The sequence below is a fragment of the Sabethes cyaneus genome, chromosome 2 (genome assembly GCF_943734655.1).
Source record: "Sabethes cyaneus chromosome 2, idSabCyanKW18_F2, whole genome shotgun sequence".
Lineage (NCBI taxonomy): Eukaryota > Metazoa > Arthropoda > Insecta > Diptera > Culicidae > Sabethes > Sabethes cyaneus.
The window spans coordinates 31,945,036-31,959,439 of record NC_071354.1 but is presented as its reverse complement, the minus strand read 5'-3'; the positions used below and the strand labels follow the sequence as shown (position 1 = coordinate 31,959,439).

The 14,404-nt window shown below is 42.3% G+C and overlaps 1 protein-coding gene across 1 annotated transcript in view; it reads right to left on the bottom strand.

Annotated features, from left to right (window-relative positions):
- Positions 1-217: 217 nt before the first annotated feature.
- Positions 218-14,404, bottom strand: part of LOC128733707 (autophagy protein 5) — a 36,276-nt gene continuing 22,089 nt past the window's right edge. The window contains exon 7 of the mRNA XM_053827475.1: positions 218-812. Within this exon, the coding sequence (XP_053683450.1) occupies positions 700-812 (113 nt within the window). The 3' untranslated portion in view covers positions 218-699. The remainder of the gene's footprint in view (positions 813-14,404) is intronic.

The window sequence follows — 14,404 nt, the reverse complement described above, 5'->3', positions numbered from 1 at the left end:
CGCAGCCCACAGATTTAATACGCTAAGATTAAAATCAATTAAAGCTCAAAATGCCAGCCAGTCGTCCGCTTCCGCCACTGCGCCGGTCGTAGGTGGTCCCGAATTTCAAGATCGTAATCGCTAGGACTTGTTTCTTTTCTTCATTCATTATGACAACCGCAGCATAGCCACGGCGACGACAGTCAGAAGCTTTCACAGATGGTCAGTTGTTGATGCCATGGTGATGGTTTCAGTTTATTACTCATTTCGGTTAGTTTCTTCTTCTTTTTCTTCCTTCTCGTCTCTGTCTATCACAAAAGCATAACGGCGAGAGTGAGATTACGGGATCAGCACCACGTACAAAAGCAAGCCATAATTTAGTTTAGATGACTTTTACAGTATTTTATTATATGCTTACAGACTAAATATCCGCTGTGAGTCCCAACTATGACTATTAATACATATACATACAGATACATACAAATGATTAAATGTCCAATAAGAAAGTCTATGCTGTGCTGTGTGAAATATTCGTACTCGGTACAAGAGCGATTTGTAGCCGAGAGTGTGAAGCGACTAATCGAATTTGCTGTCAATTTTCGATGATCCCCAATACAGTTCTAAATCGTTGCTGAGTGTTCGATTCCTGAGACTTACCCGCCGCCGTCGTCGTCGCTGTCACAGTTCTGAAATTCAGGAAAAAAAATGCGAGGAGCTTGTCTAAGCCATGATCAAGCAAAGATGTAGGAAATTATCCGGATAGCTAAGGTGTTCCGAAAGCCACTGGAGAGGAGTATTTTCCGGAACGGTGACCCCGTGTGTCCGTGCTTCCACTGAAACAAAAAAAAAACAGAAGAGAAAAACAAATATGAACCTTCAAAATCCATCCGAAATACCTTTGGCGAAACATTAAAACACAAAGAAAACATAAAAAAAAACTTATGCCGAAAACAATCAAACGACTTCAAATTTGCCTTCACCCATTCCGGTCCGGCTTTACGGTTGAGTTGAGGAATGTGCTGAGAATGAAATTTCCTGGAAACTGCCAGCCAGCCAGCCGGAGGAATGCGCAGCTAACCTTCAAAACCAATCAAAACTTTCTGCGCTGCGAGGCAAACAATAACAGCGCAGCGTGGCTAAGCGTTCTAAGTGTGGCGTTATCCATCCCTCCCGTCATCGTCGTCCGTCGTCGTTATGGCTCAACTCAGCCTGAAGAATCACGCGCCACAAACCAAATACCGAGGAAGGGATCGTCAGCAAAAATTTCCTGAATCCACGTTAAAGCTCCGTCCGATCCGATCGTACCGGCTTGATGGGATCAGAACGAAAGAGGATGGGTTCTGGGAAATAACTAATTAGTTATTTCGATTTTACGACTTGCAGCGCTGATCGTTGTTATTCGCGCGTCTTGCTGGATCAGCAGGATCCAGACTTAAGTACCCCGAAAAGTAAGTCAGTGATAGTAAGAAAAAAGAATAAATCAAACGAAATCATTACCGCACTGACACCATTGTGGTGCAGCCACTTGCTGCAATAGTTCTATTTCCAACCAACCTGAAGACGTGCCCCCAGGCACATTCGTTTGACGTAAGTCGAATGCCACAGAAAAAAAAATACACTTAAGCATCGATCACAACCCAAACGACAAACGTCCCTTTAATGAAGTGCCCACCTAAGCACCTACCCACCGCCATCCGCGGTGGGATCGATGGAGTGGAAACAACACGACGACGGGTGAAAGTCACAATGACTTGACGGGGCGGCACATGACGCCACCTGCAGCAACGGTAAGTTGCTCGACTCGACTCGTGTCATTCGCGCTACCATCATCAGACAATGTGACCCGCTGCGCGCTCGCTGCTGCTGCTGGCTAAGTGAGGTGACAGTTTTTCTCGGAAAAATCATTTATTTTTAGCGCACATCCCCGCATGACATCAGAATCGCCAAACAACCGATTAATTGATGGGCGGCGGGCAGTTCGTACCGGTGATTGTGTTACTGAACTGAGGGTAATGGTAGTTCACGGTTGTTGATTAAGCAATCTAAGGTAGAGATTGCTTAATTTAGTTTATTGCAGTAGGATTTAGAGACAATATCAGGTTTTGTGCACAACCCAAAAAATATTTAAAATTTATTTCAAACATCTTTTTTGGTGTGCAACTACAGAGTTCAACGTTCGTCGAAAAATAAAAAACAAGGAATAGCTGGGTCATGACAAAGTTGAAATTCTTTCTATTTTGTTTGTCAGAGGTATTCTCGTACTGGGTTGTTTCAGAGTATTGACATTGATATTGAACTGCATGCATTTATAAACATATATTAGGTTGACAATTGAACAAAAAAAACGGAAAAAGCTTAATTGAGCCAGTGAGCCGACATGACTTAAAAGCTTTATTTTCCGTTCCATTTACGTAGAACTCTAGTTCGAATTAGATGCGATTTCAATGTTGCAATGTCATTGGAACCTAATGGTGTGGAATCCATTCGTTCCTTAAGATAACATCAAAACACCATGCGTCTCCTGTGCATTATCTCAACTAGATTTGTTTGTAATTTGTATCTCAAAACCAAAAAAATATGCATCTCATTTTTGATGTTTTGTAAAAATCTTTATTTCCTAGAAAAAATTTGTAATGAAATATGTAATGAAATATGAAGTGAGTAGAGGGCCTTTTTTTCCATGTGTGGACTCATTACTGCGACCAGTATAGTTGATCTATTGTAATATCGCCCGGGTGTTTGCTGTATGACCTGCACTGCATTTCTTTTTGCTATAATCGCTATTGAGTGAGCGATATGCTTATTTTAAATTGTATGCGTGCTTGCGTGTATTGGGGTTTACCCTTCCTTCAAAGCTTGATCTACTTTACCCACTTGTTCCTCGCTGCCAGCACTATCCCATATTATAGCCGTCCCTGGCGAGGACTCATTCGTACCTCTGACCAGTACACTTAACTATAGGAGGGACATTTGCACTGTCAAGAGGCTTCAGAGGGTAAATATAGAATTCAGCACGAAGGAAGGGTAAATGGAGGGGCCTGAGAATAAACTCATGCTAAAGTCACTTGACATCGAATGGCTTGATTCTACTAAGATTCGAACCCACGACCACTCGCTTGTCAAAGCAGACTCGGTAACCTTGCGGCTACGGAGCCCCCCTGAGTAGAAGGCCTAGTTGTATTGAAAAATTTTATTGCATTATCATAAAAATAAGAGTTATGAACTTTTAAAATGACAATGGCCGAGAAAATCCAATATTCTTGGAAAATAGAATACCTCAAATTTTTCAAACATGTATTGTTTTCATTAATAAACTGTACTCGTGTGGGGTACTTAGGTTAGCTTAGCTTGAACTCGAATCAGTGAAATTGCCACAATGGAACCAATGAATGGGGTTGGGAGTGAAAAACTTTGCTCATATGGCGTGGTACATAAAGTAACCAAGCACAAATTTCGGTTTTTTAACCCTCCTTTTCCTATGTAACCCCCCATTAAATTATGTACCGTAACTAAACCTCCCAGTTAACTTCAAAATACGTCGTATGTTTGTATATCGGCTGGGCGGTGCTGTAGGATCATTGCGCTAGACCCGAAATTATCTTTTTCCACAAGGATAATTTATTTATTCAACAAACACAAAGCACTTGTCACTGGGCAAGACGATAACGTACGTAGTAGGAAAGAACTTTATAAAGCAAAAAATTAATCTTCCAGTTCCAGCAGCGTGCGACGTATTTCAAACTCTACCAACACTGGCGGGTTGAATTATTTTTAGACACAAATTGTGCCCTTGTGTCTATTGTAGTCAAACTACCGAATTCTAGAAGTTCAATCTAACTCTAAAAGAGTGATGACACCTCATCTTCCAAGAAAAAAATTGAGCAAATAATAGAGCCTAGAAATCCGAATTCATTGTAAAAATAGTACACTTTATCTCCTCCTCTCTTTCTGTACTCGAATGAACGCCTTGTGTTTAAAAAGTCCTAATTCCTAATAAACGTCTCTCTCTCTCTCTCTCTCTCTCTCTCTCTCTCTCTCTCTCTCTCTCTCTCTCCTGTCTCTCCTGTCTCTCCAGTCTCTCCTGTCTCTCCAGTCTCTCCAGTCTCTCCAGTCTCTCCTGTCTCTCCTGTCTCTCCTGTCTCTCCTGTCTCTCCTGTCTCTCCTGTCTCTCCTGTCTCTCCTGTCTCTCCTGTCTCTCCTGTCTCTCCTGTCTCTCCTGTCTCTCCTGTCTCTCCTGTCTCTCCTGTCTCTCCTGTCTCTCCTGTCTCTCCTGTCTCTCCTGTCTCTCCTGTCTCTCCTGTCTCTCCTGTCTCTCCTGTCTCTCCTGTCTCTCCTGTCTCTCCTGTCTCTCCTGTCTCTCCTGTCTCTCCTGTCTCTCCTGTCTCTCCTGTCTCTCCTGTCTCTCCTGTCTCTCCTGTCTCTCCTGTCTCTCCTGTCTCTCCTGTCTCTCCTGTCTCTCCTGTCTCTCCTGTCTCTCCTGTCTCTCCTGTCTCTCCTGTCTCTCCTGTCTCTCCTGTCTCTCCTGTCTCTCCTGTCCCTCCTGTCTGATTCCGATTTTCAAATGTGGTAAGAAATCTATACCTATAAAAAAGGATTTCTGTCTGACTGTCTGTCCGTATGTTCCTTATAGAATCGAAAACTACTGAACCGATCGGCGTGAAAATTTGCATGTAGAGGTTTTAGGGGCCAGGAAAGGGGCTCCCACTAAGAGGGGGAGCTCCCATACAAATGAAACATATATTTCTGCATAACTCGAGAACTAATCAAGCAAATAGAACAAAATTTGGCATATGGGTGTTTTTGGTGACAAGAATTCATTCTATGGTAAATTGGGACCCCTCCCCTCTTTAGAAGGAGAATTATGACTCTTCTCCCCTTTAAGAATGGGGGCTTCCATACAAATGAAATACAAATTTCCTCATAACTCGAGAACTAATCAAGCAAATAGAACCAAATTTGGCATGTAGAGGTTTTTGGAGGCAACCATTTTTCCTATGATGAATTAGGACCCCTTACCTTTTTAGGAGGGGAGGCTCCCATACAAACGAAATACAAATTTCCTCATAACTCTAGAACTAATCAGGCAAATGGAACCAAATTTAGCATGTGGGTGTTTTTGTAGGCAAGAATATTTTCTATGGTGAATTGGGACCCCTCCTCACTTTAGGAGGGGGAGGCTCCTATACAAATGAAATTCAAATTTCCTCATAACTCGAGAACTAATCAAGCAAATGGAACAAAATTTGGCATGTGAAAGTTTTCGAGGGCAAGAATATTTTCTATGGCGAATTAGGACTCCTCCCCACTTTAAGAGGGGGGGTGGGGGGCTCCCATATAAATGAAATATAAATTTCCTTATAATTTGAGTACTAATCAAGCAAATGGAACCAAATTTGACATGCGGGAGATTTTTGAGTCTTGAATTTATTTTATGATAGTTAAAGACCACTCACCCCTGTGGTAGGGGGATATGGACTCTCATACAAATAAAACAGAAATTTTTGCGAAACTCAAAAACTAATCGAGCTCGAGAAATTCGAGACTCTTCCATAAAACATTAATCAATAACAAGACCACAAAAACTATTTATAGTAACACGAGATCATTCAGGACGAGACGGCCGCGAGTGTTGCCGGTGACCCGCCGTCGGAAGCGCCGCCCACTGGGGGAAGGCAACTCCCCGCAGAAATCACTACTGTCTAGGTTTATTTGTTTTCCTAGGTCTACCTGGATTTCCTGGAACGAACGACAGCGAGTAAGGAGAATATCGCGAAATGGTACTTTCCACAAAAAAGTTTTCCGTGAAATGGTACATTCCGCTTAAGGTTTTTCGCAAAATGATATTCGGCGAAATGTTGTTCACTCATGGCGAATATTACTATCCGCTTTCTGACTATGCAATGAGGGGGCAGGGGAGTTGTTTTCTACTTTACTGCGAGGAAAAATTGCAAATTTGTATATTAAACTACCCATTCCTGGTAACTAATAAGCATTAACATAAGCAGCAAATCAGCGTATCTGGCATTTTATACTGCACGTTGTTATATATTAGATTTTTGACTGCATAGGTGTCGTAAATTGGCATCCAAAATTCTATTCAAATTCTTCGTGTCGGTAATTAGCTGTAAATTAGCATTGTCAGCACTATAAGAAGGTTATCAGTAAAGTAGCTGTATATTTTGCCAAAATAGCATTTAAGTAGCATTTAAGGCGACTTAAATGCTTATTGGCCTACATTTGAATGGCGTTAGTGATGCTTATTGGTTACCTGGGATGCCTTCATAGTAACGTAACTGAATCATCTAAGGTTGAACTCCTCAGAAACTTGCAAAACTCGAGATTGTGACAAAGATCATCCGAGATTCATGATTTATGTACAACACAGGTTAATTTGTGGCAATACCACAATCACCTGCCGCACTCAACTAAAAGAATTAAGCATTCTAAATGTCGTCCACCTTTTTTGTGTTTCCTTACCATTCTGGTATAACAAGAAATGAAAGGCACGAATCTTCCACTCGATAGTGAAGAGCGTGCTGCATTGTACATATGGCGAAAGTTGGTCCGGTGGGCCGGACACGTCTTAAGGATACCGGTCGACAGTGCGACGAGAACAGTTCTCTTTAACAACTTTAACCCACCGACACCAGAAACAGAGGGGCTCAATGTGCAAGATGGCTTGACCAGGTCAAAAGTGATTTGCAACTTCTGAGACAACTGGGAAATTGTTGACCCAAGAGTGACCCAAGATCGACCTTGAAAAAGCACGAGCAACCCCGGCTCTATATTACTGACGACGACGATTGCACCAGGCAACAGTTTTGGATACGGTACGGTACCAATTCATAAATGGTTCTAGGTTGAAAGTTAGATGACAATATTTACGGTTAAGTATGGTTTCATTCCCCTTAATGCGGACAATAATTTGGTCTATTTTAATATCGTCCAGGCGATTTTTCAGTATTCCGCACTTCGTTCTTTTTGCAGCATCGTTATAGAGTGAGCGAAGCGCTTATTATCCGTGCTTGAGTGTTGGTGCTTTCACCTTTTTTTTCCTTTTGCAATTTTTACTACTTTTCAACCAATCTTATTGCTAGACCCCGGGAATGTGGAGACTTGTTATAATTTGTTCTTGGACACGAGGCTTCATTACGTACCTCGAGTCAGCACCATTTTATGATATGCCCTGGCCAGAGGCTTCATTGTTGGTAATTTCAGAATTCATCATCAGCTTTGAGCGACGCACAGTGGTCCAAAAGAGCGAAAAGCGGAACTTTTTTTCTAGTGTCTTGCTTTCATTTTATCATTTATGGTCTTCAGCACTTTTAATCGTATGAAAATCCCCCTTAATCTGAAACTGTCAAAAGGTAGGCACCGCCTACTAAAATGAAAATAAAAAAATAACTTTTTCGTGTTAGGAAATATGGACATAGTTTCTGTGGCAAAGTTGTAAACAATATAAAAGCAAGCAACTTTGTTGAAGAAATGAAATTTCTATCTTTATCAAGCTCTGAGCTATAGGGCATATTCTTTAAAACTTCTTTAAAAATTGGTTTTTCATACTTAGCTTTTCTTAGTTGCATTTTACAAGAATATAATGTTCTAGGCAATTATCGAAGCACTTGAAATACACGTTTTCGCAGAAACCCGCAAATCTCTTGGGCCTTTACTTGCTAAGTTATCGCATATTCAAGCTTTAAATTTCCATAGCTTAACGAGCCCATTGGGTAAAATGAGGCAAGCGGATTTATGAAATCAGCACTTCCATCTTAAAGCTTAACTCGAGTAATATAAACTTGTACATGTTCCGCTTGTCCCCAACCACCCAAACGAGAGTACGGCAAGCATACGTTTTGTGTGTTTCGCGCTCGCTAAAGGCTCGATACACGTCTATTTTTTTGTGTTAGTAGATAGACACATGATTTCTTCGGCAAAGTTATAGAAAATAGAAAGGCAAACAACTTTGCTAAAGAAATGACATTTCTATCTCTATCGAGTGCAGAGCTTTAAAGCATTTTCCTTGGAAATTCTTTAAAAAATAGTTTTTCATACTTAGCTTATGCTGGTTGCATTTTACAAGAATATAGGGTTCTAGGCGATTATTCAAGGACTCAAAATATATGTTTTTGCAGAAGATTGCAAATCTCTAGGATGTTTCCTTACAAAGTTATCGCTTATTTAAGCTTTATTTTTGCTAAACTTCACGAGCCAAAAGCATTAACTTTGTAAGGAAAGGTACTAGAGATTTGCAATCTTTTACAAAAACGTGTATTTTGAGTCCTTCAATAATCGCCTAGTATATTATCTGACAACAGCGCCAGCGTTCTTCCGCAACGACTGTTGTTTGAGTCTTGGCTTAAGTGAACATTTGAAATGATCGTTTTTATTGGCGATGGAATGAGGCTGCAGTGTTACGTCTGTTATACTGTGGCAAAACTTTTACCATTTTTACAGGTAATTTTTTTTACCCGAGTTTTCCTCCGGCGGAGGTCTTTACAAAGTTGTTAGTTTACATAACCTTCGCTGTATTTTTATCCCAATATTTGTTTGAAATTTATTTTTGACAATCTTTTCATCAGTTTGATCAGCCCTCATCAATGCTTCTCCCAAGTTCCATCATTTTTATAAGCGGAAGATTCGCAAATTTCTCAATCGAATCAACCCGTCTCGTGTCCGATCGGTTTGCACATTCTCGTACGGCCGACAGTCTGTCATCAGGTGTTCTCCCACAAGCAAAACCTTCGAGAAGGACTATCGCCGACCAAGCGGACGGACGACGGACGAACGGTCCACTAACTTCACCTGCACCCGAAAGCCAAACAAGGTCCGCCTTGATCCGGTTGCGGTCATGTGACGCCCCGCCAGCAAAGTAATTGACGTGATCCAATTGGCTTACCTAAGCTGATCTATTTTAGTGATCAATCATGTTAGCTAGTTTCCCCAGCGGGGAAGAATGACCACACGAGTGGAGCGGGCTTAGAGGTTGGGCACCGAAATAGCTAGTTTTTAGTTCAACCGAAGCGAAAAATCCACCCTTCGCCCGTCATTGGACGATAGCTCGACGAGCCTCTCGGTTTGCGTGCCGATGCAGTGTTGCTTGATTTGGTTTTTTTTTTTTTTTGTCGGAATAATGATTGAAAGTGCAAGGTGACTCATAATGGCAGGGCTTTTAGTTGCCGATTTGACTGCAGCTTGAGGTGTCAAATCATATTAACAACCATTAACAATTCGTTCCGCCGGATGGTGGTGACAAGGTGTGAGAAAACCGGACCCCTTGAGAGCTGTAGGTAATAAAAGAAGAATCATTTCGCAAAATTTACGACAAAATTGCTACGCTTTGCTCCGATCAATCACTCTGAAACCATTTAGTCGAAATCAATCATTGTCGTCCACTCGTAACGACGACCATCCAACCGGCCCGGCAGCAGCGCGTAGGTCATACTCAATCTTTCCTCGTGGGCCCGAGGTCGTTAACTTGTCCGATTTTAGTGTCTTTCTCCTGTCCGATGACGAACGCGATGATGATGACGATAGCGACGAAACCATTCTCGAATCGGTGCAGACTGCGTGGCAACAGTTTTGCAGCAGCCGGGTTTCGAAGCTTCGAAAAGACCACTTCGCTCGAGTGCTCTAGAAGCACCGCGAACCACCACCACTGCTGCCCATGTCCCCGGGTTTGGTCGGGTCTTTGCTTGCCTCTGCTTCACCCGGGAGGGCACCACCACCGTGTGCTGCTCTCGCTAGTTGACGCGCGGAGATAATTATTCATAATTTTATGTCTGAAATTCGGCCCATAAAAACGACAGTCGGACAGATCTTTTTGATGTTTTGCTGCTGCTGCTGCTGCTTCTCGACGGTCGTCGTCGTCGTCTTTGCAACGCGTTTCACAGAATCCGTGAAATGATGATTGAGTTTTGGCTACCCGGCCCGGCCAGGGGCGGCGGCCCCGTGGTTGCACGGAGTGGGAGGAATGTTCGGGTGACACCACCTTCGACGCGAAGTGAGCTGTTTTTAGGTTTTATCTTCTGCGCCTTAAAATGCTTTCAAAATTTTATGAAATAAATAATAATAAATACCTAGAGAGATGCGGGGAACTCCACCGTTCCTGGCTGCACAGTTTTTATTGACAAACAATGCAGCCGGCAGTGCCTACTAGTGGAACATAAACCGGAACCGGATTGAAATAGCGAAAATTGTTGTCCAAACTTCTTGATAGTGCATTCTGAATCAGTCCAAAAGTTTTTTGTTTTGTAGAAAAGAATCCGGACGACTCGTTATCATTAAAAGTGTCGCTCTACAATACTGTTTTAAAACATCAAAATGCTAGATATCTTCAGGTGCGCCTTGCGCCGAACCTGCAAAGTTGCTCGCGGCCTGCATGCTGTGTTCTTGTTTTGTTTTTCGTGCCTTTTTCCTTGGTCGGATATTTTCAGACATTGAGTCACCAACCAGCGTTAGCGCAAATCGAGTAAAGACGTACGGGATTTCAACTGTCAAGTCAACTAGCGCACACAAATTCCGCGGCTCGCGCGATGTGGTGTCAATTGCCAAAACTTGCTGTTGCCAAGAAAAAGACCGACCGGTTACGGTCCCGATTTGCCAGCCCCAGCAGCCGACGACAGTAGGATAGGTACTGTTTTGCTACTTTCTGCTGTTTACGCTGACGTTGTCTTAGCAGGCCGTTGCGATTGTGATGTGCGGTTCATTCGTGCGTAGCCGCATTTTTTCGGCGCTGTCATTCCGCTATATTTGCTCAAATTAGGTATTTAGCTAATTATAGAAACGGGGCTTCTTTGTTATGCCCACTGGCTGTCGACTTTTTTTAATCAATTCAAAGGTTTCGAAAACAGAATTCAGTATCCTCAGATTTATTTTTAGTACCCTCTCGCGTCCCGCAATGAGAATGTTCTTCCAACTATGTACTGTAGCTCATTACCCAGCGTACCCCCATCCGTCGTCATCGATCACAAAAATACGGCCTACTTAGCGCCTCAACAAATCCGATCCGAAGCGCATACAACCTCCTTCCCCGACCCTGACTTCATCTTCATCCACAGGAAAAAAAAAAAAGAAAAACAAATGCAATCCAATTCGTAGAACAACAAATAACACTCGCCTGCAGCAGCAGTATAAAGTCGGCACGGCATTCGGAATCGGTGCGGTGAATCGCTGTCGTTGTCTCTCTGTCGCCTCCGCGCCCCGGCTGCTGACCCCCCCGGATACTGACTCTGACTGCTGCTGCAGCAGCAGAAGACGACGCGCGATGTGCTGTGGAGGAACGTCGTAAAGTTTATCGCTTAGGTCGCATGTGTCAAGTGCGGGCGATGATTGATATGGGGGCGCCATTGCTCTCGCGCGAGCTGCGACGGCTAAGCCGTCGTGCGTCACTCGCTCGCTGCGCTGCTTCGCTTGCTGTGTTCACGGACTACTAGAATACATGGATTGATTGGTATTTTGGTTCTTTTTTTAACAACACCGCAAAAAAAACACGCCTTTCTTTAGGTTAGGACGATAATTTTAAGCCTTGAAACACGATTCACCGTGTCAAAGCCATTCTGCGATAAGTGATTGAGGCGCGTCTGCTGCCATTAGTCGATGACCTAACGGACATCTTGAATTAAGGTTCACACATCACCTATCTACTATGTACATAGTAGCTTATTTTTTTGTCTTTTCATCAGGATGACCTAATGCGACTGATGTTTACCGCTTTGAAGCGCTTGACGACCGGGCTTTTGTAATGTGTGAAGACTGCGCCAAATTCGCTTTTATTTTTATATCGGGCAAATACCTCCGCTGTAGGGCGATAAGGTTTGTATGGGACAAAGCAAATTATTTAGCTAAAGATTTTGGCACCAACTTTTTAAATGGACCAATCTGCAAAATGTAAACAAACCGAGTGAAGGTTATTTTCTGCTGGACTAGCATAGCCGATTTGTTCTTAGAATTTTTTGTCAGAAAAATCCTGTCAATTTGTCTGGTCTGGTTCTTTGGTGACAAACAGTTGAAAACGGGGGGAATCACATTCAATTGACGTTGATTTTGAAAACAGCAAATTTGAGCCCTAACAAGTAAAAGTTAAATTTTGTCTCAAACAAAATTTGTTGGTCCAAACATTAAAATTTCGACTCAAACTTTAATTACAATGAAACACCCCCTATAAAGCGCCGAATAGTAGACTATTTTTAAGGTTAACGATCACGAACATTTCTTTTTCAAAGTTCCAAGTGACCATTTTTACTGTCACCCTACGATCTGAAGCTACCATTACTACGTGGCTTTTGCGCTAAATGAGACTTTTTGGCGACAGGAATGATTGAGTGGTTCAAACTGTATTATGAATCCTTTTTGTTTTTTTTTTTCAAGCTTGTTATTACTATGAAGAATTTCAATTTCAATAATTTTAATTTGCCCGCTGATAAACGACCATTTCAAAATTTGTGCCTGTTCCTAGTCACGTCTTTCCAATTGTCTTCCTTAATTGCATAAGAAATTCATGTTTACTTAGTCACGCTATTTTTTGTGATTTTCATTGTTTGAAACGGGCGGAATTTTTGCGATTTTACATGGCGTTGCGATCAAAGTACATAACCAATATACCTCTGTTTAGCATTACACATGCTTCCCATGGGTGACTGTGATCATGTGTTCGTTGCAGATAAGTCAAAGTCACGTGTCCATTCCCATTAGCTACAGCCACAAAAAACCAGCAAAACAATAACAGTATTGATGAGCTCAAACTGGCAACTTCAAAACTTGCAAGCATTTTTGAATTTCAAAAAACTTGGTTAAAATAATACCAAAAGGGATTTTCTTGTTGTTCAGCATGTTGGAGGATCAAAAACTTTATTATCCAGTCCATATCAAATTTGACCATTAAAACTCTAGTACGACTAGAGCCATGATGACTCTCATCTGATGATCAGATTTCAAGGCAGCGTACGATTCAGTCAGAGAAAATGAGCTGTAGCAGAAGCTGATTAAACTGATTCAAATGGCGATGGGCTGGAGAGATCTAAACCACGCGCACGTGGCAGACGAGACCTTATAGCTTTCCTCTTAAAAGTGACATACGAAGAGCGATCATGCAATAAAGATGGCCTTGTATGTATGTATGTATGTATGGGGGTAGCCACCATCACCTCAAGGGTTTCCCATTGTATGCAAGTAGAACTACTGCAGAATCGAATTTATCTACCTAACAACTTTCATGTCAATGCTGTTCGTGAAGGACCAAAAGGGGTTGGGTGGACCTATAAGCAATGTCGCTTAGATGATTCCACGGAAGTATAAGACACTCCTTCCAGCATAGACTTTCGGTTTTTAGATACATAACTTCGCCGTGCAAACTTATCTTGCGTGATGATTTGTGTGCGTCAAAATCCTCTCCGACGTTATATGACTTGGGCTGGTTACCACATCCCTCATCCAGTGTTCGATTCATTCGATACCTTGATGCTCCTTCCCCTTTACGATAATGATGGTATATGGCAATGTAATAAAATATGTGTTATATGAATATACATTATATGAAGATATATAGACAAAAACAGAACAATCTCACCAGCAGTCCTTCGAATGGAATAGAGTTGCATCATTTGAGTTTACATGAGTGCTTCCATTATTAATTTAATTTTTTCTTCTGGTATCCATGAGCATTATTTAAACTTTCTTCGGCCCGAGTTTTCACTGTACAGTAGGAGGTGCTTGCTTCATGAGCTAAAACGAAACAAATCATTAAAATAACTTATGTTAAGCTTACCTACTAACAAGGTCGTGTGGCTCAGCCTTCATCCAAACCCGCAGTTTTAAGATCAGGCAGCCGGGAATCACCCATCATCGCGCCTCCTAGCTTGGCTACTCAATAGCGCATTACCGGGTAAGGCCACGTGGAGGCGCTAGGTAGGGGCTTGGGATGGCTGGAGCTATGTTGGACGCTACCTCATTTGCCTTCCCCATTTCATACCCAACATGCAATAAAGATGGCCTTAGCCCGAAATCGGTTATATGGATGATGTCGATATTATCAGGATCGATCGAGGGCTTTGGAGGGAGAAGCTCATCACCAATTCTGACAAAACATAGCGTAAGGTAGAACACAGGAAACGGTCTAAAACGGTGGAAATGTTGTTAGTGCTGAATCGCACGGAGAACGATTTGCAGTAGTTGATACATGAACCGCTTCTAACATATGGCAACGGTAGGTTCCCAGCTGACTACGTAGCTGAAAACTCGTAGTTGGCAATCTCGCGCAAAATTAGTTTTGGAGTCAGCATTCTGAACGTGCTGGTGAACCTTTACAGACATGAAGCGTGGGCGCTAAAGCGAATCCACAAAATTTATGATCGTAAGGCATTGCCTTGGGCTTAAACGTCTTTCTAAGACTTGACCCTTCTTTATCGACAGACTTCGCAACCGACTGTAG